The sequence below is a fragment of the Monodon monoceros genome, unplaced genomic scaffold (assembly GCF_005190385.1).
Source record: "Monodon monoceros isolate NGI ecotype Baffin Bay Population unplaced genomic scaffold, NGI_Narwhal_1 Super_Scaffold_13, whole genome shotgun sequence".
NCBI lineage: Eukaryota > Metazoa > Chordata > Mammalia > Artiodactyla > Monodontidae > Monodon > Monodon monoceros.
The window spans coordinates 27444721-27470683 of NW_021703769.1; the positions used below are offsets into that span (position 1 = coordinate 27444721).

General features: G+C 53.4%; 1 protein-coding gene across 1 annotated transcript in view; it reads right to left on the reverse strand.

Annotated features, from left to right (window-relative positions):
• ANGPT4 (angiopoietin 4) overlaps window positions 1–24150 on the reverse strand; it is a 40380-nt gene extending 16230 nt beyond the window's left edge. The window contains exons 1-3 of the mRNA XM_029221359.1: window positions 23351–24150; window positions 3928–4083; window positions 2364–2485 (exon numbers count right to left, since the gene is read on the reverse strand). Coding sequence (XP_029077192.1) covers window positions 2364–2485; window positions 3928–4083; window positions 23351–23659 — 587 coding nt within the window. The 5' untranslated portion in view covers window positions 23660–24150. The remainder of the gene's footprint in view (window positions 1–2363; window positions 2486–3927; window positions 4084–23350) is intronic.
• Window positions 24151–25963: the final 1813 nt, after the last annotated feature.

A 25963-nucleotide genomic window follows, 5' to 3' on the forward strand; every position in this document is an offset into this window, starting at 1 on the left:
CCTCCAGGGAGCATGGGCATGAATGCCCTTTGGAGGATGGGTTGTAATAGGGAAAAACAAAACAGCCAAAATGCCAACAGCCAGGACTGGCTGAGTCTGTTCTGTTCTGGTGTCCCTGGAAATGTTCCGGAGCGGTGAAGGGGAAGGAGGCTGAGAGCATTTGCGCAGAATTGGAAAGATGCCGGGGACTTGGAGTGGGCGCCCTGGCGCATCAGTACCTCTAGTCTAACCCCACATGTGGGAAATTAAAAGAGAAAGAAAAAAGTATTAATGTATATGTAGAGGGATACTGGGGAGCTTATAGGAAAAGGCGTGGATGGACACGTGGAAGGACATAGTGGCGCCTGTGTTTCTAGCGAATGTGAAAAAAATCCACTAAGTGCTGTTACTTCTGCAGAGCAGGTTTGAACAGACGGGGGTGGAGAGGAGGGGGTGGGTGGAGGGGACTGACCTTCCCTTTCATTCTGCACAGGTCTCTATTGTCTGATAAGTAAGACTGTCTAATAAGCATGAGGCATTTTTGTAATGAGTTTTTAAAAAAAAGAGTCTTAAAAAAGAAAGAAGCTTTTGACTCAGCTCTTGCACTTTTGGCATTTTAGCCTACAGATTTGCTCACGTGTGTGCAATAAGATATGGGAATGTTATTCATAGCATCGCTGGTTGGAATCGTAAAAGACTGGAACAACCTCAATACCCATTAATTGGGGACTGGGAAATAAATGCAGGGACAGCCATACAGTGAAACATTATGCAGCTGGAGGAAAGAACGGGCAAGTGTGTCATGCAGTTATGGAACCATCTCTAGGATAACTGAAAAAACGAGACAAAAAACCAATGTGCCAAGGAGTAGTCTGCTTCACTTGGGTTTAAAAAGGGACTGTGCATACATATTTGCCTCTGCTGTGGGTGGGTGGGTGGCTGAGGGATAGGGGTAGGAGGGAGATGTTTTCCTATACATGAGGCTATGCCAACCCATTCTCCAGACTAAGAAAATGAGTCCAGCCAGGGCAGGAGGAATTTTCCCTGGACCCCAAATTATGCCGCAGGAAAAGAGAGAATTGGGGCACACTGTGTTCTAGAATTTTAGCTGTCTCCATGGGCCAAGAGCTTATTGATCATATCCTCCATCTTCACTGGTCTCTAGGCACTTGGTAATTCAATTCAGAGTGATTGATAGTGTCCCAGTCCTTCCCCCCTCAGGGTGCAGAGTAAGAATAAGAAGGTACACAAACTATCATTAACGGTCCCCAGGTCACAGGGAGCTGGAGAATCCTTATGCCTTATCTTTTTTTTTTTTTTTTTGCGGTACGCGGGCCTCTCACTGTTGTGGCCCCTCCCGTTGCGGAGCACAGGCTCCAGACGCGCAGGCTCAGCAGCCATGGCTCACGGGCCCAGCCGCTCCGCGGCATGTGGGATCTTCCCGGACCGGGGCACGAACCCGTGTCCCCTGCATCGGCAACCACTGCGCCACCAGGGAAGCCCCTTATGCCTTATCTTGACCCAGCACGTGAGCAACAGTAACATCTCGCCCTGTACACAGGCCTGTGGCTGCTTCGGTGCCTCCTCCAGCAGCCAGACCTTGGCAGTGTTTTCTCTACTCAGCTCGAAACCAAGATGAAATCAGCTTCAGAGGTCCATGTCTCTCTGCCTTATCTGTACCCCAGGACTCTTTCTTTCTTTGTAATTTATAGGGTGTTCCCCTTGTGTGTCTTTGCTTATAAATGCAGAGACTGTCTGCTAATGCAGAAAAGAAACTGGTCACTGTGGTTGCTTCTGGGAAGGAGAGTTGGTAGATGAGATCAGATTTATTTGTTTACAAGTAAGTAAATCAAATTAAAATGTACAGGGTGAATTGTATGGTATGTAAATGGTAGTTCAATAAAGCTGTTAAAAATTTATGAAATAAATAAAGGAAGAAAGAAAAGAAGGAAAGAAAGAGAGAGGGAGAGAGAGAGGGAAAGATAGAACAGAGAAAGAAGCAGCGTGTCCTGAGCCCCAGGAAAATGCCTGTCCCCTGTCCCACCCAGGACGGGGTAGCCAGGCCCCAGGCCTGCCTGGCCGCCAGCCCCAGGGTCCGCATTCACTCTCGGCTTCAGTCTGATCCCCAGCCCTGGTCACGTCCCAGCTTTAGCTCCAGCCCTAGCCCCCCAAGTGTCCCCTCACTCCAGTCTTAATCCAGGCCCCTAGCTCTGGCCCCGCCCCCCAGCCTAGGCACTAGCCCAAGTCCAACTTCCAACCTCGGCCCCAGCCTGAGCCCAGCCCTGGCTGGCTCTGGTGCTCACCCTCGGTCTCAAGCCCACTTGGGTCCCAGCTGGCCCTGGCCCCGGGCCTGGTCTGTCCAGGGCCAGGGTGCCCGTGCCCACCTGCTGTGGCCCTGCAGCCGGTGGAGCTCGTGGCCCTGCAGCAGCAGTTGCTTCTCCAGCTTGTTGGCGGACAGTGACGTCTCCAGAAGCTGGACCTCCATTCTCGATGTCTGGTTCAGGACCTGCCCCGGCGAGCGGGGGTGGGGGGAGGTGGGGGCCCATGTAAGCCCTGCCAACAGCCACACACCTGACCTTGGGCCCTGCCATTCCAGAAACTTGCTGACCTATTTCCACCCTCTCAGTATTTCCTCACTCACTCACTCGCTCACAGACCCTAACTGAGCTTATGATCTGCTTCTTCCCCATCACTGCATGGCAGTTCCATTCCTCCTGCTGCTCGGACCCCAGCAGGAGTCACCCTTGACCCCCCCCCCCATATCTAATTCATCAGCAGGTCCCATCAGCTCCACCTTCCAAATGGGTACCTGACCACTTCCCTGCACTTCCCCACCCCCACGCAGGCCCCGGCCTCCATCTCCCGCCGTACCCGGGCCAGCCTACTCACAGGGCTCTCTGCTCCTGCCCTTGCCCCCTGCAGCCCTTGGCTGCTCGGTAGTCTGAGGCAGACTTAAAAAGCAGCCCCTATGCTCAAAATCTCCCTGTGGCTCCCACCTCACACGGCAGTGGCCTGCAAAGCCCTGTGATGCCATCTGCCCCCATCACCTGTCTGAGCCCACTAGTCTCCCTGGGTCACTCCAGCCATACCGGCCTCCCTGACGCTCCTGGAGCTTGGCAGCACCGTTCCACCCCTGGGCCTTTGCATATACCGTTCTCCCTGTCGGGAAGGTTCTCCCAGTAAGCCTGGCTCCAATCCTACCCTCCCAGTGGTGCCTTCCTGACCGTACTGTCTAAACTTGCAACTCGCCCCTCCCACCACTCCCGGCACACACTCCCCACTGATCTCATCCATGCTACTTTCTCCCTAGTGCTACCACCGTCTCACACACATATGTTATTTATCCTGTTTGTTTTCTTGGTGCTCATTAGAAAGGAAGCTTCATGGGCGTAGGGATCCACGCCTGTTTTGTTTACTGCTGTAAACTAGAACCAGCCCCATCCAACAGTGCCTGGTACATAGTGGGGTTTAACAACATGTGCCCATTTGTCAGTGTCTTTTCAGCCAGTCACTTACCCTCTCATTTATACTCCTGTCCTCTCCTTCCCTCTCCACTGCTCCCTGTGGCCTCCTCTTTCAGAGTCACTGGCCCGCTGAGTTCTAATGAATTGTTTATTATCCACCTTCCCCTGGAGCCCTGTGAGTCCTTTGGGGGGTGTGTGCTGCTGCATCCCCTCATCCCAGTGCCCAGCACGGACCCAGACACTGGAGTCACAGAGGCAGAAGAGCCAAACCCAGTGTCTACCCTCCCCCCTCTCCCTACCCTGGGCTCATGGCCTGGTGGGAGAGCTTTGTAACGGGGTCATCAGGGAGGAGCCCCAAGAGGCTACAGGGTCAGAGGAGGCCCTGACCTCACCCAGGGACAGGGGTCAGGGCAAGATGACTAGGGCTGTGAGCCAGCCTGGCCTTCCACAGGCCCCCCAGTGCTGCCCCCTCACCCTCCGGTACCTGAGCCTCCACGTCGGTCAGCTTGCGGGTCTGGGCGGTGGTCTGGTTCAGGAGGCTGGTGCCCAGCTCCAGCATGGTGGCTGTCTGGTTCTGGACCATGTGCTGCTGGGCCTGCGCCAGCTCCAACCTCAGGTTCATCTGGATGTACCTTTCTAGCTGTGGGGAGACAGATGGTGGGCTGGGGTCATGGGTAGGGCCTGGGGGAAGGCTCCTGTCCCTTCCATATGTCCCCATGGAAGGACATAGAGCAACCAGGGGCATCCTCCACTCAGCAGCCAGAGGGATCCTGTTAAACCTAAGTCAAATCACATTTCTCCTCTGCTCAAAACCCTCCCAGGGTTCCTGTCTCACTCAGAGGGAAAGCCAAAATCCTCTCTGACCGCAGGTTCTTTCATGACCTGGCCCCCTGCTACCACTCTGATTTCCTCTCCTTGCCTTCTCTCCCTCACTCAGCTCCAGACACACTGGCCTCTGTAACACCCTTCCAACAGAGCAAGCACACAACCACCTCAGGGCCTTTGCACATGCTGTTCCCTCTGTGTGGATCCTCCCCACTCACACACCATCTACAAGGCTCACTCCCTCATGTCATTTCAGGTCTCTTCCTGCCACTTATCACTCCCTGACTTCGTATTACATATTTATCTGTTTATTGCCTTTTAAAATTTACCCTTGGTATGTCAGTGCCATGAAGCAAGGGGCTTGATCTTGCTTTATCTCCATATCTAGCACAATGCTTAGCTTACCGTGGGTGCTCAAAAAAAATGTGTTCAATGAGTCGATGAAAAGGGGAAGCAGCAAGGGTCAGAGCATAGCACCCAGTGTCATGCCCGTTACCCAGCTTCCTAGGGCTGAGTCAGTAGCAGGAAGTGGGGATGCATCTTTCCCCGTACAAGAGTTTGCAGGTCCATCAACCAAGCTGGACTTTCTATTTTCTGGCCCCCTCCATCTGTGAAATGGAGCTGAACTGGCCAGTCTCCAAGGGTTCTCCCAGCTCAGATGTTTTGGGATCTGACAAGCTAATGTTCATTTCTTTGACAGGGCGGCTCTCTTTCCCAAGAGCAGGAGAAAACTGGTCTGGTGTGAGACCAGGATCAAATTGCAAAGGTGAACAGCATGTTCTCAGGGCTCAGTGCCTGAAGGCAGAGAGCCGGTGCCCCTCCTCCACTCCATCTCCATTTGGCACACTTGCTGGCCTCTTGCCACAGTCTCTATCCCCCAGCCCTGGCTCCTTCCCTTCTCCTGTCAGCCTTCCAGGAGGTCCAAAAGGGCAGCTCCCAGGGTCCCTGGGAAGACTGGTGCTTCCAAGAGAGAGGCAGTGACCTTGGCTGGGGGTCAGGTTCCAGCTGCTTCTTCCTTAGTCTCTTCCATCTCAAGTGTCTGCTCCCATACCTTCCTCCCTTGAGTGCTTTAGAAGGGGCATGGTCCATTGTAGTGCAACGTTAAATCCTGAAGGGGGCGCAAGTGGTGTTGATTAGAGCAGTGGTTCCAAACTTGTAGTCCTTGTGGCAGCATCGCCAGTGAGCTTGTGAGAAATGCAAGTTTCTAGGCCCCACTCCAGACCTACTGAATCAGAAATTCTGCGGAGAGGCCCAGCCAGCTGATGCTCGCTTAAGTGTGAGAACCCATGGTGCAGAGGTCACAAAGGGGACTTGAGGACCAGGGAGACAAGTACATCCGAGCTTCTCAAGCCTTTGTCCCTTTGGCCCCTTCTTTCCTCCTCTGCACCATCAACGCCCCCCATCCCTCAGCACACACATGTGCTCCAAGGGCTCCCAGCTAAAAATTAAAGAAAAAAAATATCCTTGACTCCACAGCCGCCTCTATCTGTGTCTCCAGTTTCTCTGCTCCCCCAAACAACAAAACTTCTTGAACAAGTTGTCTCCATCTTCACCTCCATTCCCACGCTCACCTTTTAATTTTTTTATTTTTAATAAATAAATAACTAAATTAATTTTGGGGCTGTGGCATGCGGGATCTTTTTTCCCCAACCAGGGATCGAACCCTTGCCGCCTGCAGTGGAAGCATGGAGTCTTAACCACTGGACCACCAGGAAGTCCCCATCTTTTAAAAAAAATTAATAATATTATTATGGTGTACTTCATACACACACACAAAAGCATAAAGAATAGTATAATAAAGTCTGTGTATTTACCACACTCAAGAAAAAAATACAATCCATATTGTTGAATCCTGTGCACCCGCCGACCTATCCCCAGCCCCAGGGAGCCCCTTCACTCTTTAACGCACCTTGTTATAACCCTCCTTGACAAGGGAGGGTCAGGGGACACTTCTATGCCCTCAGCTTACTCTCCACCTCAGCAGCAGTCAACCCATATGGCCGCTCCCTTTTTCTGGAAGTATTTCCCAGATGTACCCTCCTTGAGTTTTCCTTCTCCCCTCCTCTGTCCTTTGCCCTCCCCTCCCATCACCCCCTCTCTGAGTCCTCCTTTTTCAGGCTTCTTAGGGAGCTCTCATGAGCCCCATCCTGGGCCCTCGTCAAGGGTGTTTACGTTCTCTCCCTAGGTCAAGGGTGCTTAATGGGGGACCACGGGGCCTGTGAAGAGAATTCAGGGGGTCCGTGAACTTGGCTGAGAGAAAAGTTACATTTCTGTTCACTAACCTGTAATTAAAATTTGGTATTTCCTTCAATTATGAGCACAGGCCCCAAATCATAGCACTGTTGGTTGATTGTACAACTTCATTACCAATAGAAATCACAAATATTTTCACATCACAGCACCGATGTTACAGTATCTTAAAATATGATACTGATCATCACTTCAGAATGACAGACATTCTCAAACCCACCACTGGATAATGTGACAGCTATGGCACAGATTTAACTTTTAATGTTTTGATTATAATCGCATTATCACTGGGTGTTCTTAGGCTTTTATTTTATGCATTTAAATGTAATATTCTGGGGCTTCCCTGGTGGCGCAGTGGTTGAGAGTCCGCCTTCCAATGCAGGGGACGTGGGTTCGTGCCCCGGTCCGGGAAGATCCCACATGCCGCGGAGCGGCTGGGCCCGTGAGCCATGGCCGCTGAGCCTGCGCGTCCGGAGCCTGTGCTCCACGGCGAGAGAGGTCCCCGCGGTGAGAGGCCCGCGTAATGCAAAAAAACCCAAAAAAACAAAAAAGTAGTAGTCTGAAAAAGGATCCATAAGCTCCACCCAGGACCAGATGGCAAAGTGCCCAAGGCCCCAGGTGCATCAGGGTCCTGCCACTCCAGTGGGTCCTAGGATTTTCACATCCCCCTAGGTGCTGACCGCGCGGTCTCCATCCCACCCGGATTTCTCCCCTGAATGTCCCACCAGCTTGCCATCACCACCCGGGCTTCCAAAAGCATCTCAGGCAGAAGCATCCAACATATAACCCTTGATTCCCCAGCTCCCACAGCACCCCGTCCCTGCCTGTCCACCCCATTCTCCTCCCTCTTTCCCATCACAGTAAATGGCCTCACTCATTACTTAAGCCCCAAACCCAGACTCCATCCTTGACTCTTTCTGTCACCCACCGCACTCAATCCACTAGCAAGTTCTGGTCACTATGATCCTAATGTGAGTTGCCAATCTGTTCACTTCCCTGAACCCTGGGCCAGGCTGCCAGCATACCCACAGGTCAGCCTCCCCGCCATGCCTCTATCAATACTCTGGGGATTCTAACATGTGGCCCAGCGTGCATTCATGTGCACAAGGGTAAGCAGAGCTATACTGAGGCTGCTCTCAGACTATCCCATGTGTCACAAGGCTGGTTTAAAATATAGACTCCCAGGCCCTGAGCTTCTGCTCCACACAAACAGCAAGTTTATTCCAGCCATGAGACCTTCTCAAGCCTCTCCCCCAAGAGTCTCATTTGCAGATGGTCAAACTGAGACCCAGAAGACTTGCCGAAGGTCACCAGCTGGTGGGCTGTGTTCCAAGACTCCTCAGGTCTGCAGAGCAGGGTAGCTTGGGATCCTCTCGAGCAATGGGAGCTCCTTAAGCACTCTTATTAGTCCCCCACTTGTCCTGTGGCTGCCAATGGTTGGGTGGGGCGAAGGCCACCCACAGCTGCGGCCCATCACCCAATTTGCCACGCATGCTCATGGGCCCTAGGATGGGTAATGTGGGCACCGCTCAGCCAGCCCGCAGCTCTGGTGACTGATGTCAGCTTGTGTGGTGGGCGCTGGGCCCAGCCTGGGCTCAGGCACCAGCTGGAAGGGTGGAGGAAGGACCCCCGTGGAGAAACAGGCCCTGGTAGGATCTGCCACGCTGCCGCCTCCCCATGCAGGACTGGACCTCCCCATTCTCTGCCACCCTCATGCTGGTAAACTCTCAGAGCTGAGATGGGGGTAATGGGGCTCTGAACTCCCACCACCCCTCTGGCCTGCAAAGAGGCTGATCTTTGGCCCTTGAGCTACTCCCTCTCCCCTTGGCCCTGGGTTTGACTTCCGGCTCTGCTACGCTCTAGCTGTGGACCTCTAGCAGGTGAGGGCTACCTTTCTCTGAGCCTCACTTTACCAACCTGTGACACGGGGACAGTAAACCCTGCTCCTTGTCGGGGAGGGGGCATTTGAAAAGGGCCTTGAAGGAAAAGAAAGGAGTTTTGACAGGCAGGGGCTGGGGGAGGAAGGAGGCTACCTCGGACACACTAGGGATGAGCATGTAGGCATGAGCAGCCTCAGTGGCCAAGGGGATCTGCTCAAGCCAGCTTTTCTCCTGCATTATCTAAATGAAAAAGACTTCAACTGGTAAATGCGTAAACACCTGTGCTCCATTCATCCAATGAACTCTGCTCAGCAATAAAAAGGAATGAATTACTGATGCGACAACACGGGGGCATCTCCAATTACGCTGCACGAAAAAAGCCAGACTTGAAAGGCTACATACTGTAGGATTCTATTTATATGACTTTCTGGAAAAGTCAGAATTCCTTGTTGTCAGGGGCTAGGGCCCGGGGGTAGGGATTCATAGCAAAGGGACATAGGGGAAGTTTTTGGGGTGCTGGCAATATTCTATATCATGTGATGGTGGTTACATGACTATATACATTTGTCAAAATTCATAGAACTGTACATTAAAAGAGTGAATTTCACTGTATCCACATATTGAGACTATATCTCAATATAAAACAAACCTAGCAACACAAGCTTCTATAAAATGTCCCATTTAAAAATGCGTTATAATAATAAATGTGTTTCCTCAAGCTAATCCCTCACCCTCTGAGTTTCATTCATGTATTCACTCAGAAACTATTTCTTGAGCATCCCATCTTGGGATGGGAATTAGGGTGAAGCAGGACAGGCTGAACCTTGGCCCCAGGGGAGGAAGGGCAGAGATTAGAGCCTAAGGAAGGAGAAAGGGCTTCAGCAGGGGCCCCTCAGGCACTGGGCCCCAGGCAGGGAGGGATACAGGAGCAGAGACCTGGTGAGCCTGGAGGACATGCAGGGTCCAGTCAGCCCAGCCCCACTTCACATACAGGGAAACTGAGGCCCCAATCGGGAAAGTAACTTGCAGGAAGTTACACACAGGAGCTACTGCCCTGTCTAGCCAGACATATGGACATCTGGAAGGTCAGAGCTTTGACGGTTTTGTGTATGTGTTTCAATTTAAACGCAAATTTTTGTAATTTTAATTTAAATTTTTCGAATGGGTAATATAAGCCCTGTCCTGTTTCCCCTACTCACAGGCCACTGAAGGGGCTTCCAGGTTTCCTCTCAGAGAAACTCTAAGCATGTACCAGCAGTAAGTATGCTTATATCCCCCTGCTTTTAGTCTATAAAAATGTCAGCTCACCATGCTGCACCCTGCGTCTTTTTTCTTAATATAATTTGGAGATTGTTCTAGATTCATCCAGGGAGACTCGCCTTGCTGTTTTAACAGCCTCCCACTGTTTGCTTACAGCTGGGCTGTAGGTTATTTCCAGGCTTTTGTCATCACACCAGGGCTGCTGGGAACATCCTGTCCACTTGTCATTAACTCTCTTGCAAGGCTGCTTGGGGATAAATCCCTTAAACCAGAACTGCCGAGTTTAAGGGTGTGTACACTAGTGATGTGGACAAACTGCTCTGGGCAGAGGCTGTGTCTGTGGTTCCCACACTGCGTCTGGAGGAGGGGCCCTGAGCCAGGGTGTTACCTACTCCAATCCTCCAACACACATCCACGCGCCCCTATCTCAGGAGCTCCCAGAGCTTCTCCTGTCAGCTCCCTTCTGACTTTCAGGTCTGCCCATAAGTGTCACCTCCTCTGAGAAGCGTTCCCTGGCCACCCCATCAAAGGTAACTGCACCCCAGCCCTACTCCACCTGCCATGACTGTGGCTTCTTCACAGCATGTCACGCATCTGAAATCACTGCGGTCATTTCCTATTTGTCTCTTCCCCCACAGGAATATCAGCCCCAGGAGCGCAGGGTTGCCCTGTTCATGGCCACGCCCTCTGTGCCTCTAACAGTGCCAGGCACATAAGAGGTGCTCAGAAACTATTTGTTAAAAAGAACAAATAGGTCCATTTTATGTAAGGAGCACCGGATTTCCACTGAATCATTGTTTGGCTGCTAGAAATAAGTTTGGACGTCCTAACCCAGCCCCAGCTGCCCCTGGAGCCCCGTGAGAGGTATGGCCAGAGGGCCAGAGTGTGGGGAGACCACTGGTCCAAGGACAGGAAGAAAAGGGGAAGAAATGCCGCACAGAGACTGGAGGGCAGGGGTGCAGGAGCTGAGGGAGGCCCACGGCAAGGGAGGGAGCCAGCTTGTGGTATCTGCAGGGGAAATGTTCCAGAAACCTGACACAGTCTCGGGACCCATTCGTCTGTTCAACACACTCATTCAGAAGTGCCAGGACTCTTGCGGGGCACTGGGGAGAGAGTGGTAACCAGGGAAGGCTGGTTCCTGCTTGAGGAGGGGTGCCAGGTGTGGCCCCAAGGGCTTTACTTAGCCCGTTTAGTCCTTGGTCTCATCGCTCCCATTTCACAGATGAGGAGAAGAAGCACAGAGAAGATGAGCCCGTCCCCCAAGTCTCACAGCTTGGGAGTGGCAGAGGCTGGCTTGGGACCCAGGCCTTCGGGCTCCTGAGACCACAGCCTTCACCACTCCAGTTGGCTGCTTATAGCAGCCAGACTTCAAGGCAGCCCCAATCACCCTCCCAGTACTCATGCCCCAGTGTAGTCAGCCTAGCCAGTGTGACCAACAGGACACTGGAGAGATGTTGGTGGTGAGTCCGTGGTGACATCGTCACATTGTGGCTTCTGCTTTGCCCCCTCTTGAATCTCTTGCTCTGGGGGAAGCTGGCCCCCATGTCCTGAGGACCCTCAAGCAGCCCTGAGGAGGGACCCATCTGGAGAGGAACAGAGGGCTCCCGCCACCAGCTAGTACCACTCTCCCGGCCCTGTGCTGGGGCCACCTTAGGGGCTGATCCTCCAGCCTTAGTCAAGCCTTCAGATGACCACAGCCCCGGCTGACATCTGAGTGTAACTGCATGGAAAAAAACCCGAGTTGGAGCTACCTTGGTAAGGGGCTCCCGATTCCCGACTCTCAGAAACTGTGCGAGATAATAAATGTTTGTGGTTACTCTAACTTGCTGAACATCTTAGGGTGATGCATTATGACACAATAGATGACCGGAACTACTGCACTGCTTTCGCAGAGGTCACAGAAGTTAGACCCTCTTTCTCGCGGCCCTGCCCCCTTTGCCTGGCCCATCACATCCTGCCCTGTCATCCCCAGGCTTCAGTTTCCTCATTTTCCCAATGGAACTAACTTTGTGGCTGTGAGCCTGACGGCCAAGGTTGGCTGCTCCTCCTCTGCCTGGCTGCAGCCCCTCCCGTCCCCTCGGGGCCCACACAGGCCCTGACCCCTTGGCTCAAGGCAGAGGGGGTTGTCTTGTTTTTCCTGAGCCGCCAGGCCCAGACTTCCTAGGCTATTTTCCTCCCTGCAGGAGATTCTGTTGCTTTTCTTCTGGGTCAGGGCTCAGAGTAAGCAGAGTGAGTGGGCAGGGAGCCAGGAGTGGAGAGTGTCAGGGACCAGCGGGCTGTTGAGGAGGAATGCGCTTTTCAGCTCTCAGCTCAAGCTGCGATTCCCGGCACCTTCCAGCTGGAGCGCTGAGTCCGGTGTGGGCCTGGTGCATGGCACTGAGAGTCAGGCGCTGGTCCAATCACAGCTTTGGTGTTTGCTTTCTGAGCCAGTGAGGGAGCTTCTCTGAGCCCCAGTGTCCTCATCAGGAAATGGGGCTCGTTGATTCCTCCTTGCAGAGGGGCTGGCGGGGGTGCTTCTCATAAGCTGGGAAGGAGCTGCCAGGGCTCTGGCCTCAGGTTCAGCTATCCCTTTGTGCTTGTCTGTATCTAAACCTTGATCTTGGAAGGATTGTCTACAATGAGGCCCAGTGGATGAGGCTTCCTTATTCTCCCAAGTGTAGGAATTGGGAGTTTGATCAAGAGGAAGTGAAGAAGCACATTTCTTGCAGTCACTCACCTCCCTGCCACCTGTGCACCAGCCCTTACCCAGAGTGGGGTGGTGTGTCCATTTTGCTTGGCAAGTGTCTACTTAGTGCTTGTTGTGTGCTGGACACTCTTCTAACCTCTATGTGTATTAAATCCCACCCTCTGTGGTAGGAGATACTATCAACCCATTTTACAGATGAGGCACATAGAAGTTAAGCAACTTGTCCAAGGACAGACAGCTCATCAAGGGCAAATCCAGGCTGTCTGGGAGTAACTCTCCCAGGCTGCACTTCAAAGCTGGCTTGACTGAAGTGATCATGTGACAGTAACCCCAGCTCCCCTCCCAGCCCCAGCTCCACCTGGGGGAATGGAGTCAAGTGTGTTCTAGATGGAAGGAGGCCTTGCTGGGGTGTCTCCCCATGCGGCAACAGGTTTTCCTGCCTGCGCAACTCTGGTGTATAACTCTGATCCCCAGCAGCCTGGAGGAAAGGAGAGATTGCTCCACCCTTGACAAATGAGTAAACTGAGGCCCAGAGAGGCCAAGCATTACCCACAGCTGGTAAATGAGGATTTGAATCCAATGGCTAAGCTCTTTCCCTCACCCATCCCCCCCATCCCCCATCTCTGGTGGGCAAGGCTGACACTGAAGACAGGGTGACAGGGATAGGACCAGGGTCAGGCAAAGAGGGGAGGAGCAGGTCCAGATGTCCATTGCCACTGCCCATCACTGGGGGCAGGACAGAAAGTGGCCACATCAGTTTCCAGCACCCGAAAGCCTCGAGAGCAGGGTCAGGCCCAGGGAGGTTGGGTCTGGGCCCTGATGAACACGCTGGTCTCATCTTGGCCATACTCTGCTGACTCTCTGGGTTACAGCCACACCAAACATTTTTCACTCCTTCAAAATCCTTTTGCTCCATTCCACCTCAGGGCCTTTGCACTTGCCATTCCCTGTGCTTGGAATGTCTTCCCCTTCTCTTCCTTGCCTAGGAACTGCTAATCCACTCTTTACATCTCAGCTCTGTCCTCTGTCCTTCCTCCATCAAGGTTGGGCCCCCTATTATCCACTCCTAGAACAGGTGAGCCCCTCCCTCACAGCATGTATCATGGTTTATCATTACACATGAGAAAGTACTAGGTTAGTGTCTCTTCCTCTGCTCCCAGAGGGGAAGGACCAAGCCTTCCTTGCTTACGCTGAACCGTCATCACCTGCACAGCGCCTAGCGTGTAAGCTTGCAGTAAGCATCAATGGAGGGGGTGATGAAGTGCATGGAGGAATGAACACTCTACCTGGCAAATTAAGTTCAGAACGGTGCCTGTGTGCACGTGTGCAGGCCTGTATGTCTGCACATAATCCCAGAGCTTCAGAACTGTAAGGACGCATGGATTTTTCATAAGGTTTCTGACATGCTGTGTGTCCTGTCACCACAAGATTGTCCCTGCCAATGACGCTGGGGTGAATGTAGTCGAGTCATTCCTCCACCCAGGGTCAGTGTGCTCATCTGTAAAATGGGTGGCATGGAGAGGCAGTCAGTGTAGTGATTAAGAGTGTGAGGTCTGGAGCCAGCTTGCCTGGGTTCAAGCCTACCTCCCTCACTTCCCAGATGTGTGAACTCTCTGGGCCTCAGTTTCCCCACAGTAAATGGGGATCATAACAGTCCTCACCTTTTAGGGTATCATGAGGTTCAATGAGTCAATGTTTGTAAAACACGTATGATAGTGCCTGGCACAGAGACAGTCCTGTTTGTGGAGTAGCCACAGCAACGCATTCACCCCAGAAGAGAGAAGAAGCAATAACAGCATCTCCCACTTCCCTGCAAGCAGACCCAGCGCCAGACACACTCCCGGACCTCCGCATGCACTAGTTATTTGGGCCTCACAGCAAACTCAGGCATGTGCTCACCATTGTCCCCAGTTTACAGATGGAAAAACTGTGACTCAGGCTTTTCCCACACTTGCAGAGCTATAAATCTCACAGATACAAGGTCGAGTGAACAAAAGCAAATTGTAGAAAGAGATAGACAGTGTGACCACTTATACAGGAAACAAATATACATCGGTTAGGGAGGGACCTGGAGTAGAAGGTCATCAACACAGAATTCACAGTAGCCATCTCTGGTGGGGGAAGGAGGCAGGAGAGGGTGAGGGGCTTAAGTAGGTTGGTAAGGTTTTGTTTCTTAAGCTGGGTTGTGGGGACAAGAAATTTCATCTGATTTTTCTCTCTACCTTTTCATACATCTAAAGCATCTCAGTAAAAATTTCAAATGCATAGAATGAACAGCAAGGAAACTAACCAGGAGATGATCAGGGGATTGGGTGATTTTTTTCCCTCTGTCTTTACACACTTCCGTATTTCCCAATTTTTGCACGCTGAAAATTCGTCAAAAGCTGAGAAAAACAACTGGGCTGCTGGCAAGAGGTAGAGCTGAAGCTGGACCCTAGGTCAGCATGACCCCGGCCGCTTTATTTACAGCCTCTCCCTAGCTCATCTCTGTGCCTGGGGGACCCATTTACAGTCTCTGCAGAGCTTTCATATGGGGGTTCCCCTCAGCTGCTTGGGAGTCACCTTCCATCCTTCAGCCCTACTTGGTAGACCAACGACTGTTGGACTGGAGTCGGGAGTAAAGGGCCACAAGGCTCCGCCAGCATGAGCTTCTGAGGCTCTGTTCCTCTGTCCAAAGGAAGCCGTTTTGCTTTCAGCTTCAAGAGTCCCCAGTCATCTCCTAGCCTGCAGGCCCCACCAGATCTCTGCATGCTTTACTTCATTTTGTCCTCACCTGAGGTACTTGTTTTCATGCTCCCCACTTGGCAGATGAGGAAACTGAGGCCCAGGGAGGAGAAAAAGGGACTTTCCCAAGATCACACAAGGCGGGACACAGAGAAGTTGGTTGGGTTCCTGCGCTGACTCCAAGATGGATTGCCCTCCTGTGCCGAGCATCCCAAGCATGTTTTCAACAGCTGGCTTCCCTGGGCTCTGACTCTATGCCGGGCACTGTCTTCAGCCCTGCATGTATATTAATTCATTTAATCTCCACGGCAACCTGCAAAGCGGCTTCTACTAGTGTCCTTGTTTCACAGACAAGAAAGCTGAGGCACAGACTGGCAAAGTGATTGAGGACACACACCCAGCAAACAGTAGAGATGTGATTCAAATTGAGTCAGTGGAGCCCCAAGGCCCACGCTCAGTCTCTGTGGGATTTACCCCAGGCCCTGGGCCAAGGATGGAGGTTGTGACAATGATGACGCCTAGACGGAAGTTCAGGGTTCCCTCAGCTTTCAAGGGCTGCCCCTGATGGCTGAGGTGCTAGCTGAATTTACTCTGGCAAAAGAGCCCTAGAGAAGTTCTCTTTGGCTGAGGGCCTCCTGGGAGAAGGGGAAAATCTAGCACCTGTGAGTTTTCCCTGTGATGGCCAAGGGCCTCTCTGTTCCCCAGGCCCCAGTTGGGTACCCAGGGGCCAGGTCACAATGGGCATGTCTTGTTTATTGTGTTGAGAGCGTGGTTTCTGGCATCAGACAGCCTGAGTGTGAACCTGACCTCACCCTTCCTGGTCTTGTGACCTTGGGCAAGTCACCTCACCTCTTGGTGCCTCAGTTTCCTCATCTGTTAATGGGCAAACAATCTTAGGCTCATTGTGAGAACTCAGTGCAATAATTCTCACAAGGCACATAGGACAGTGTCTGGCACAGAGGAAGTGTTCCATAAATGCTGGCCATAACTCCTGTTCTATTTCTTTATCTTACCCTCTCTCTGGGAGGCAGGATTTTAAATTCCACTTTGCAGAGGAATTACTTGATGCAGGTGGCTTCCCCAGGGCCCACAGCTGGTCGGTGGCCCCCCTGGGACATGACCCCTGACTCAGGCTCCATTCCAGACATTTCAGAGCTGACTCTGGGGTTAAGCAAATGCTCAGAGGCCAGAGTCCGGGCAGAGCTTCAGGCTGAGGGGCAGACCTGGGGCCTGTTTTCTCACATTTCCTGCCCAAGGAGTGAAGGGGAAGGGGTCTGTGTGTATCCCAGCCAGGCCAAGCTCTGGGGCCCGGGAGGAGAGAGCCAGAAGCTGCCCGTATGGGATGGCCTGCTCCTTTGGGGAATCCTGCATGAGGGGCTACACTGCCTCTGCTCCCTGGTCATCCCTACGCCCAGGGCATCTGTGCAATCCATTTCTAGGTTCCCTCCTTGGAACAATAACCCCATTCTTCCAAGAAGTAGATGCTGTTCTCCCCACCCCCTTCCCCAGCCCCAAACACTTTAGAGGAGCCAGCGGTGAGGTTAGGAAATCAAACCTCAAGACATTTTGTTCGGCAACCAAGATTCATTTCTTGTTTGGATAACCGAAGGCTGAAAATGCCAAGAATTTACGGGCAGCCTGGGGAGGCCAGGGCAGCCGGGAGCCCCGGCCAGTTTGGGAGGATCTTGGGCTGGGCCAGGACCCCACGCTGAGCTCCCGCTGGATGCACTTTCGATCCTTGTTCAGCCAGGCAAGGCCTCGCGACCGCTGGGCCGAGGGACCGAGTTATTCTGAGGTTTGACGTCAGGGACCTGGAGCGAACAGCAGAGGCTGAGGGGCTCCTGCCCAGCCTCTGACCCTTCCCTGCTTGGCTTTGGGTGCAGAAGGGGAAGAGAAAGAGGCCCCAGCTGAGCCTGGCTGAGGGGTGGGGTGCTAGCCATCGGGCCAGTGTGTCCTGGGTCCTCCAGTGTGGACAGAGCATGTGGACACCGGGGAGGTAGAGGCAGGAGGGATGGATGGCCTAGGGGTGAGGGGAAACCAGAGCAAGAGACTGGGAGAGACTCAGGTAGATGCCAGCCAGACAGGAGAGAGAATAAGAGTGACAGAGGCACCCACGGAGTTAGAGAAAGCGAGTCAGGCCACCGTGAGAGCCCTAGGACAAGAGGCAGACAGACACAGAGACAGAGAGAGGCAGAGACACACAGAGAGATCGGCAGAGAGGGCCAGCAGTTCTTGGTACAGGTAAGAAAGTGGAGGGCTCCACGCTTTCCGGGTTCAGAGTCTGCCCCGCTCTCCGCAGAAGCTTTGCTACCCTCAGATGCTGGGGGTGGGATGGGAGCCTGGGGACTTGTGTTTCCTCACGCTCCTCATGTGAAGGAACGGGTCTCCTTGGGGGGTAAGGGAGAGGGCCAAGTATGGCACTTCCTGGCTGGGAGGCCTGGGGCGCTGAGGGCATGACAGGACAAGAGTGGGGCTTTATCGAGCACCTGCTATGGGTAGATGCTTTCTGGACGCTGCCTCTCTTGACCCTACATCAAATGTCAGGAGTAGGACCTTTCACTCTCCATCTTGCAGCTGAGGCTCCCAGGGCTAATCTGAGGTGGACACAGGAGCCAGGCGCTAACCACTGGCATGCACGGCCCAGCGAGGGAAGCCTGCTCTCCAGCTGGCTCTGTCCCACCCACCCCTATCCCCCCAACATTCCTGCTGCAGCTCTTCACCCAGATGAAGTGGTGGAGCAGAGCCAAGAGCTGATGTGCATCCCACTGAGCTGATAGCCGGCTCCAGACATGAGTCATTGGGCAGAGGTTCCAGGAGGACGGAGAGGGAAGAGGAAGAGGAGACTAGTAGAAGGAAGGGGAGGGGAGGGGTACCTGCAGGGGAGTGGGGATGGGGGAGAGGGAGCGGGGGTGGGGCACCCCCGTGCCCCCTGAGCGTAGGCAGGAGGACACCACAGCAGAGTGCTGCAAGAAGAGAGTAGGTGTTGGGGATTTGGGAACTCTGAGGCAGAAGGGAGCACCCCATTGTCTCAGATCGGGCTTCCTCCACCTCGTTGACACCCTGCAGAGTTGGAGAAGGAAGCTGGACTTTGGGTCTCGCTGCTGTGCCATTCTGGCAAGTTCCTTCCCCTCTCTGGCCTCAGTTTGCTCGCCTGTATACTGGGAACAGGGAGAGGGGTTGGGGGCATGGGCTGAGCAGGTATTGGCTATGGCGAGCTTGCAACAGGGAGGCTCTTCCCTGTGCCGTCCCAGCTGAACGAATCTTGCTGAGAGCTCAGTCTGGGAGGCCAGTCCTCCCCAGTCATCCCTGGTCATCCCTGATGGCGATGGTGATGAGAATATTTTGTAACTCATTTTTTTTCTCTTCTGGGAGATTACAGCAGAAGCCAAAAAGAGGCCCTCAAATTTCAAATACTGTGAGATAAGCCCAGACCAAGAGAATACACAAGAGAAGAGCCAGAGGCAGGTCATGGTCACAGAAGGTAGCAAGCATCCCTGACCAGAGGGAGAGAGATGACTGTTCAGGGGCCTTGTATCTCTGAGCCAGGGGCCACATGTCTCATCTGGGAGAGGAAGAACTCAAGAATTGCAGGATTTGTGTTTCTTTCCAGGGAGAACTCCTAATAGAAACAGCCAACATTGATTGAGAATTTACTGTACGCCTGGTGCCGGGCAAAGGACTTCATATGCATCATCTCATTAAATATTCATAAAGGTAGATAGTGTTGTCACCACGTTTTATAGGTGAGGAAACTGAGGCTCAGAGAGGTGAAGCAACTTGCCTCAGGTCACACAGTCAGAAAGGGGCAGAAGGGGTCCCGAATCCCAGAAGTTGGGCTCCAGATATGGGGCTCTCACATTCCAGGCTATGCTGGTGCCCAGGAGGTGACAGGGTCCAGAGGAAAGTGACTGCCAATGGGTCTGACCTTGTGGCAGGCTCCACCGGCACAGGGTGACCTGGCAGTAACCCAAAGACCAAAGGGCATGAAGGGGGCACTCAACCCAAGGGTACCCAGGAGATGGCACAACAAACCTCTGCTTGGACCCCAACAGAGACCAGGCAGGATTGGGGAGCCCCGAGAATACCAGCAGGGACAAGTGACACTCCCTGCCCCAAGGTTACCTGCCACCCTTGGACTGACTTGACAAGGATTGAGCTTCCCCCACCCAGTGGTGCAGAGCTCCAAATAGAGACGATGTTGAATGGAGTAAAAGCCTACTGAGCTACTGTATCCTTGCCCAGGTGAGCTACCCCACGTCTTCATATGTTGTAGCCGGGCAGCAGGCTGTGAGTGGTGCGCCACCCCTTAACATACCGTTCTTCTCTCCACTTTGCAGAAGGGAAAACTGAGCCTTGCTTATCAACAGCCACGTGGCAAGTAAGTGCTGGGGCCGGGATGTGAACTCAGGTCCACCTGATTCCCACATCAGTACTCTTTAGCCCCATGGTGTTCCATGGTGACCCCTGCCTGGGATTATCAGGATACGTGGACAGATACCTGGAGAGGACACTCCACTGCCAGATAAAGGGGCGAGTGACCGCCTAACCTGAAAACCGTTGGTTTAAATCCATCATTTGGCTCAGCCAATGTCATCCAAGCACTAGACACCCAGGGGAGTCAAAGATGGATGAGAGGGTGAGACCTGGGGGAGAAAAAGCAGGTGGGAGGTGAGAGAAGTGTCCACAGGAGAGGTGACAAGGCCTGAGCCAGGGCAGTGGCCAGGAAGACAGGAGGATGGCCTGAGAAGCTGAGGCAACAGGATGGATGGGACCTGCTGCCTGGGGGTGAGTTGGGGGTGAAGGACTCCCCAGGGCCATAGATGACCTACTGGCTGGGTGGTAATGTCTTCAACAGGACAGGTGGGCAGGGGAGGGAAGAGCTGAGTTTCAGGCAGCTTTGGAGTTGAGATACTGTGAGCCCTCGGAGAGGAGATCAGGAGCCCATCAGATGTTGGTTGGGTGTCACTGGGGGGCAGGTTGGAGACGGTGCTGCTGGAAGTGACAGGGGCAGCCCTGTGGATTGTGCCACGAAGTGTGAGAGGAAGCAAAGAATGGAGACTGTGTCCTAGGAAACACCAACATTTCAGGGTGGGGAAAGGAGCAGGAGTGGCCTAAGAGATTGGAGGACCATTGTGCATCCATGCTTTCATGCATTCAACAGACATGTATTGAGCACCTACTATGTGCCAGGCACTGTTCTAGGCCCTGGGAACCCAGTAGTGAACAAAACAGACATGGCTCCTCCCTTCTTGGGGCTCACAGACCAAAAAGAATGCTTTTAAGAACAGGTGGTGGTAGGTGTTAAGGGAGAAAACCAAAGCTGAGTAAAGGGATAGAGAGTGGCAGAAGGATTGTGGCTACTTTAAATGGGGGGGACAGGCAGCGCCTTTCTGAGGAGGTGACATTTAAGCACTAGACCTGAGGTGGGTCAGGAGTGAGCCACAGAAGTGTCTGGGTGAGGGGTGTTCCAGGCTGTAAGGATTTTTGTTCAATAAGAGAATAACTAAAGAGAATGGGAGTCCCAGGAGGGTTTTGAGGAGAGGATCTAGCTTAGGTTTTAACGGGACCCCTCTGTCTGCTGAGTGCAGAATGAACTATGGGGGTCAGGGTGGAAATGGAGCCCAGGGCAGCGGCCATGACGACCATACAGGTAGGAGATGGAGGTGGCTGGTCCTGGGTGGAGGTACGGAAAGTAGTCGGAGTAGCAGCTGAGGACTGGCTGATGGAGACTCTTTCTAGAAGGATGATATTGGTCAGCAATATTAAATTTGCCAAGAAGTCAAGTAAGATGAAGACTGAGCCGTGGCCATTGGAAGTGGGAAGTGGGAGGCTGCTTAGGGAAACGAGAGAGTGGAGGAGGAAGTGGAGGCAGAGCTTGTGGATTTCTGAGAGACAGGCCAGACGTCAGAGGGTGTGGGGGTTGGAGAAGGGGCTTGTTCTCCTTCCTCCTCATTCTCTACGTTCTCTTTCTTTTTTAACATGGGAGATACTTGGATGCAATTAAAGACTGAGGGGAAGGAACAGCAGAGAGGGAGGTGTTGTTAGAGACACAGGAGGGCATGGTTGGTTTGAGGAGGTTGAGGGGCTGCAAGGGATGGAACCTGCAGGTAGGGAAGAGTGGCCTTGGCTCATGGAGGAACACTTCCCTCTGAGCCAGAGAAAGGCCCTGGGGACTGGTGGGTGCACAGGTGAATCTGCAAGTGTGGGGCAGGCCCCATTTCTCTTTGAAGTAGGAGGTCCATGGTCTGGTGAGATGATGGACAGGGGGTGAAGATGGAGGCCTGAGGAGGAGGTGAGGTTTGGCACGACACTTATGGGACTGGAAACAGCTGCCTGAAGAGACACACACAGATTTCAAGGCAGCATGGAGCCCCCTGGGTTGGGCTCTGGTGTATGAGGCCAAGAGCTCCCTTGAAGGGGAATCCAGGGGTGGGATGGTGGCAGCTGGAAGTGCTGCAGGGCAGGAGGGGTGGAGGGCAAAAAGGCAGGGACTATGGGAAGATGGTGAGTGGGGGGCTAGGGAGATAGATGGCCAGGGCAGGAATGAAACAGGAGGTTAAGTGTGTATTTGAGTGTGTGCATAAATCAGCTTGACTAGATACATATAGAGCAACCTCTCCACCTGGGGGATGGACCAACCCAGGGTATGCAGAAGGCAATCCTTTGGGAAACAGGAGGAAACCACCAGAACTTCAGTTTACATGATGTCATATCTTATCTTCTTTTTTCTTTTTTTTTGCAGTACGCGGGCCTCTCACTGTTGTGGCCTCTCCCGTTGAGGAGCACAGGCTCCGGACGCGCAGGCCCAGTGGCCATGGCCCACGGGCCCAGCCGCTCTGCGGCATGTGGGATCCTCCCGGACCGGGGCACGAACCCGCGTCCCCTGCATCGGCAGGCGGACTCTCAACCACTGCGCCACCAGGGAAGCCCCATATCTTATCTTCTTAAAGTTCCATTTTCATTTGTCTCATACCCTGTACATAGTATATTAATATGGGTGCACGTGCGTAAATTCTAAATAAATATGCGTGTACTCTGGGAGCGAAGCATTGTTTGCTGATCGGGCAAATGATCTGAAAGATTTGGAAACCATGGGTACGGAGGGACTGCTCCCCATCTTGGACACCACAGGATGCCTTTTCCGCCCCCACCCCACCCAGGGCCAAACCTGCCTCGTTCACCTCTGTACTTCAGTGTCTTGCCTAGGGCCTGGCACATGGAGGGTGCTCAGAGTGTCTGCTGAAAGTATGAGGACAGGAGACCCTAGAGTGGCCCTGGCCTTGGGCCAAAATGGCAGTGGGGTCCTCAACTCCTTGATCTCTGCCACGCCATATTCAATTCATCAGCAGAGCCCATTCACGCCCTCTTCAGAATATACTAGAACCTGACGGCCACACCCCCTCCCCCAGCTCTGTTCTGCTCCACACCTCCATCACTTCTTGCCTGGTGGCTGCAGTGGTCTCTTCTTTGGGCTCCCAGCATCGAATCTTCTCCTACAGTCTATTCTGTTAAGACTAAATCAGGTGTTTCTCACCTGCTCAAAACCCTGCAATGGCTCCTGTGATGCTCAGAGAAAGAGCCAAAATCCTTCCCAGTGGACTCCAAGGCCCAACATGGTCTTCCCTCCCCTCATCTCTCGGATTTTGTCCCTCACCCCTCTGTCCTCCTCCTTTCTGCTCCAGCCACACTGGCCACCCTGCTGTTCCCCAGGTAACCCAACTACATTCCCACCACACAGCCTTTGTACTTACTGATCCCTTTGCCAGGAATGCCCTCCCACCAGATACCTTCCTGGGTTGCCTCATCACTTTGCTTGTTCTCTGGGCTCAAACGTCACCTCCTCCGAGAAGTCCTCTCGGATTATCTGACCTCAAATAGTCACCTCTGGTCATTCCTTGCCTTTTTCCCTTTTTCATTTTGCTTCACCATCTGACAGAATAGATATTTATTGTTCATCTCTTTATTGCCTCTTTCTTCCACTAGTCCAGACAGGGATGTACGGTTCTGTTTACTGTTGTATCCCCAGCGCCTAGGATGGGCCTGGCCCTTAATCGGATGAATGAATGAATGGCAGTTAGGGAGTCAGGTTTCCAGCTCTGACTCCGCCCAGTCTTGCTGTGTGGCCTCAGGCTCCTCTCTTTCTGGGCCTCATCATCCCAACCCGTACAATTCAGAGACAAAGGACCTATCAGCCTGGCCATGTGTGTCCAGGGCAGGCCTCTGGGGTAGATGTGTCACCTGCTGCTCGCTGCGCACCACCCTCCTGCAGGCCCAGCCCTTACCTTCTGCAGCCACTGTGTGTTGTTCTCTAGCATTTTTTCCAGCTGTCGTACCCGCTGGGTCGGCCAGTCCCCTAGGTTCAGTGCGGCTGCCGGGGAGTCCCTCTGGAGGCTGTTGGAGCCCCCGAAGGCCTCGGGCTCGGGCGGGCAGGGCTCAGGCTCGGGCAGCACGAAGGTGTAGCTGCACTGGCCATGCTGGACTCGGTGTGCCCGGCGGCGCCCGCCGGCCTCCTGCCCCCTCCGCTGGGCCACAGTCGTGGTGGCCACGATGAGGAGGAGGCCACTCAGCAGCATGGCTGGCCGAGAAGGCATCCAGAGATGTGGTGGCGAGGGGTGTCAGGTCAGAGCCCAGGGGCCGTGCCTGTCCACCGCCTGTCTCCCTGCCCAGTTTGCACCCACCGTGGCCAACAGTGGCCAGTCCCGCCTGCACAGCCGCTGCAGCTGCGAAGCCCTGTTTGGCCAGAGCTCTGTCCAGGCGGCTATTTGTACTTGCTCCGAGTACCACAGCTGCTCTGCTTCCTCCCACCGCCTCAGGCTCCCGCCCCAGACACCCCTCACCTCCCTTCCTCCCCCTTCCCTTCCTGCCTCCTCACTCTTGTCCGCACTGGCTTGCCTGCCTCGCCTCTGAGTCCTTGGATTATCCAGGGGAGGCCTGGCCTCCCTGCCTGAGCGGAGGAAAGAAAACAACGCGCACACACAAACCCCCAAGCTGCCCGCTTTGGAAAACCAAAGGCAACTGAATTCTCTCTTCCTGTCTCTGTCTCTCTGTGTCTCTCTCTCCAACCTCCCCCCACAGGGAGGCTGGGATCTCAAATTTCAGCCCCCAACGCCTTCCCCTTCTCTCCCCGCTCCACCTTCCCCCCTTTGATTCCCAGTTAGCCTTGGAACACAGTGAAGTGACCTTACAGGGAGCAAAGGGGAGGGGGGCAGATGGGTGAGGCTGGGGAGGAGGCAGCCAGTTCAATCTGTTTCTAGAGACAGAGAACATCCTTGCAAAGACAGGGAAGTGGGCGCCCCAGCCAGAGCGGCCCCCATCCTCCTTTCTCCCTCAGGGCCTGGAGGGACATTGGGCCTTAAGGTGGCCCTGGCTCCGTTGCTGTGACAGTAATGAGAGATTGTCCTGTCTTGGGGCAGTAGATTTTGGGGAGAAGAGCTTGGGGTGCAGCAGTGCCCGAGTTAGCGGCAGCTGGCTCTAAATCCTCCTGCCCCAACTACTGGCCCTGAGACCTTGGGTGGGCAACTTCACCTCTCTCGGCTTCCATACCCTGGTGTGTAAGCTGGGTAAATCCCATCTCTTGCATGAGGAATGTATATGAGTTCTGCGCGTGGGGACTGAGGAATTTTTGATTTACTTGTTAACTTGTTTACTGATTCAAATCTTGGCTCCACCACTTATCAGCTGTGTGACTTCGGGCAAGTCGCATAACCTCTCTGTGCTTCCATTTCCTCTTGGTGAACAGAGAGAAATAATACCATGCACTTCATAGGGTTTGAAAATTGAGTTACAGCAATGCTGGCACAAGGTGAGCGCTAAATAAATGTTTTTGGTTGTTGTTGTCATCAGTGTCACAGTTATTATGTACCTCCCCTCCCCCACCCTGCTGGAATGTAAACACCACAGGGGCAAGGATTTGTCCTTGGGGGACCTGGTTGCTGGACAGAAGGTGCCCAGGAGTTGGTTGGGCCCTTCCTGTGTGGGCTGCCTTCTGGCTTTCTCTGCTTGTTTTCCCAGAGTGGGGGCTTATCCGGCTGTTTGGTATTGTTTTTTTTCCCTTTGTCTTCCCAAATCCTGATGGCGTTTTGAAGTGGGCAGGCTGCTTGGGACAGCAGCAAAGTAGGGGCTCATCCGGGGGACTGAGAACATGAAACCAGGTGTGTGAGGCTTTGGCAGGAAAAGGAAAGGCAGCTGGTCATCAGCCACCAGCATTCACGGAGCCCTGCTTGCCCACCTCTGCCTCCACTGTCTCCACTGTAAAGGGGGTCACACCACCTCTGCCCTTGCAAGAAAGAAGGATGTTAATGTGAGTCACGAGTTTATCACAGTGCTGGGCGCAGATGAGCCCAGAGTAAGGGCAGCTATCATTAAGATTGTGTAGGTTGAGCCTCGAGATAATCTCAGTAAGGCCAGCGTTATTATCCTCCCCATTTTACAGAGGAGAAAACTGAAACCCAGAGAAAGAAAGTGAATTGTCCAAAGTCACACAGCCTGGAGGGGCTTGACCCGGAAGTGGCAAAGGTGGGCAGGCTCAACAGCCATGCTGGCCCCAGAGCCCATCCCACTTCCTCCCACGTACCTGTCAAGGCAGTGTGTGAGGACGCCTGCCCCTCAGCCTCAGCCTCTTCATCTGTGCACTGGAGGGAGCATTAACACCTCCTCGTGGGCACCAATGTGACAAGGGAAGCTCCTGGCACAGGCAATGCATTTAATCCTATTGATTGCAAGAAAGAATGAATGTTAATTTCTACCACTCCCTAGGGCTTAATTAAATAGACATGGGCCCCATAATTGCACTAACACAGAATGCCTCTCTGCACAGAAGAGCAAATAGGATTGTCTGTTCACAGGAGAAATGCAGGTAGAATCAAAAGAACACTTCTGGAAAGCCTGGGAGATGG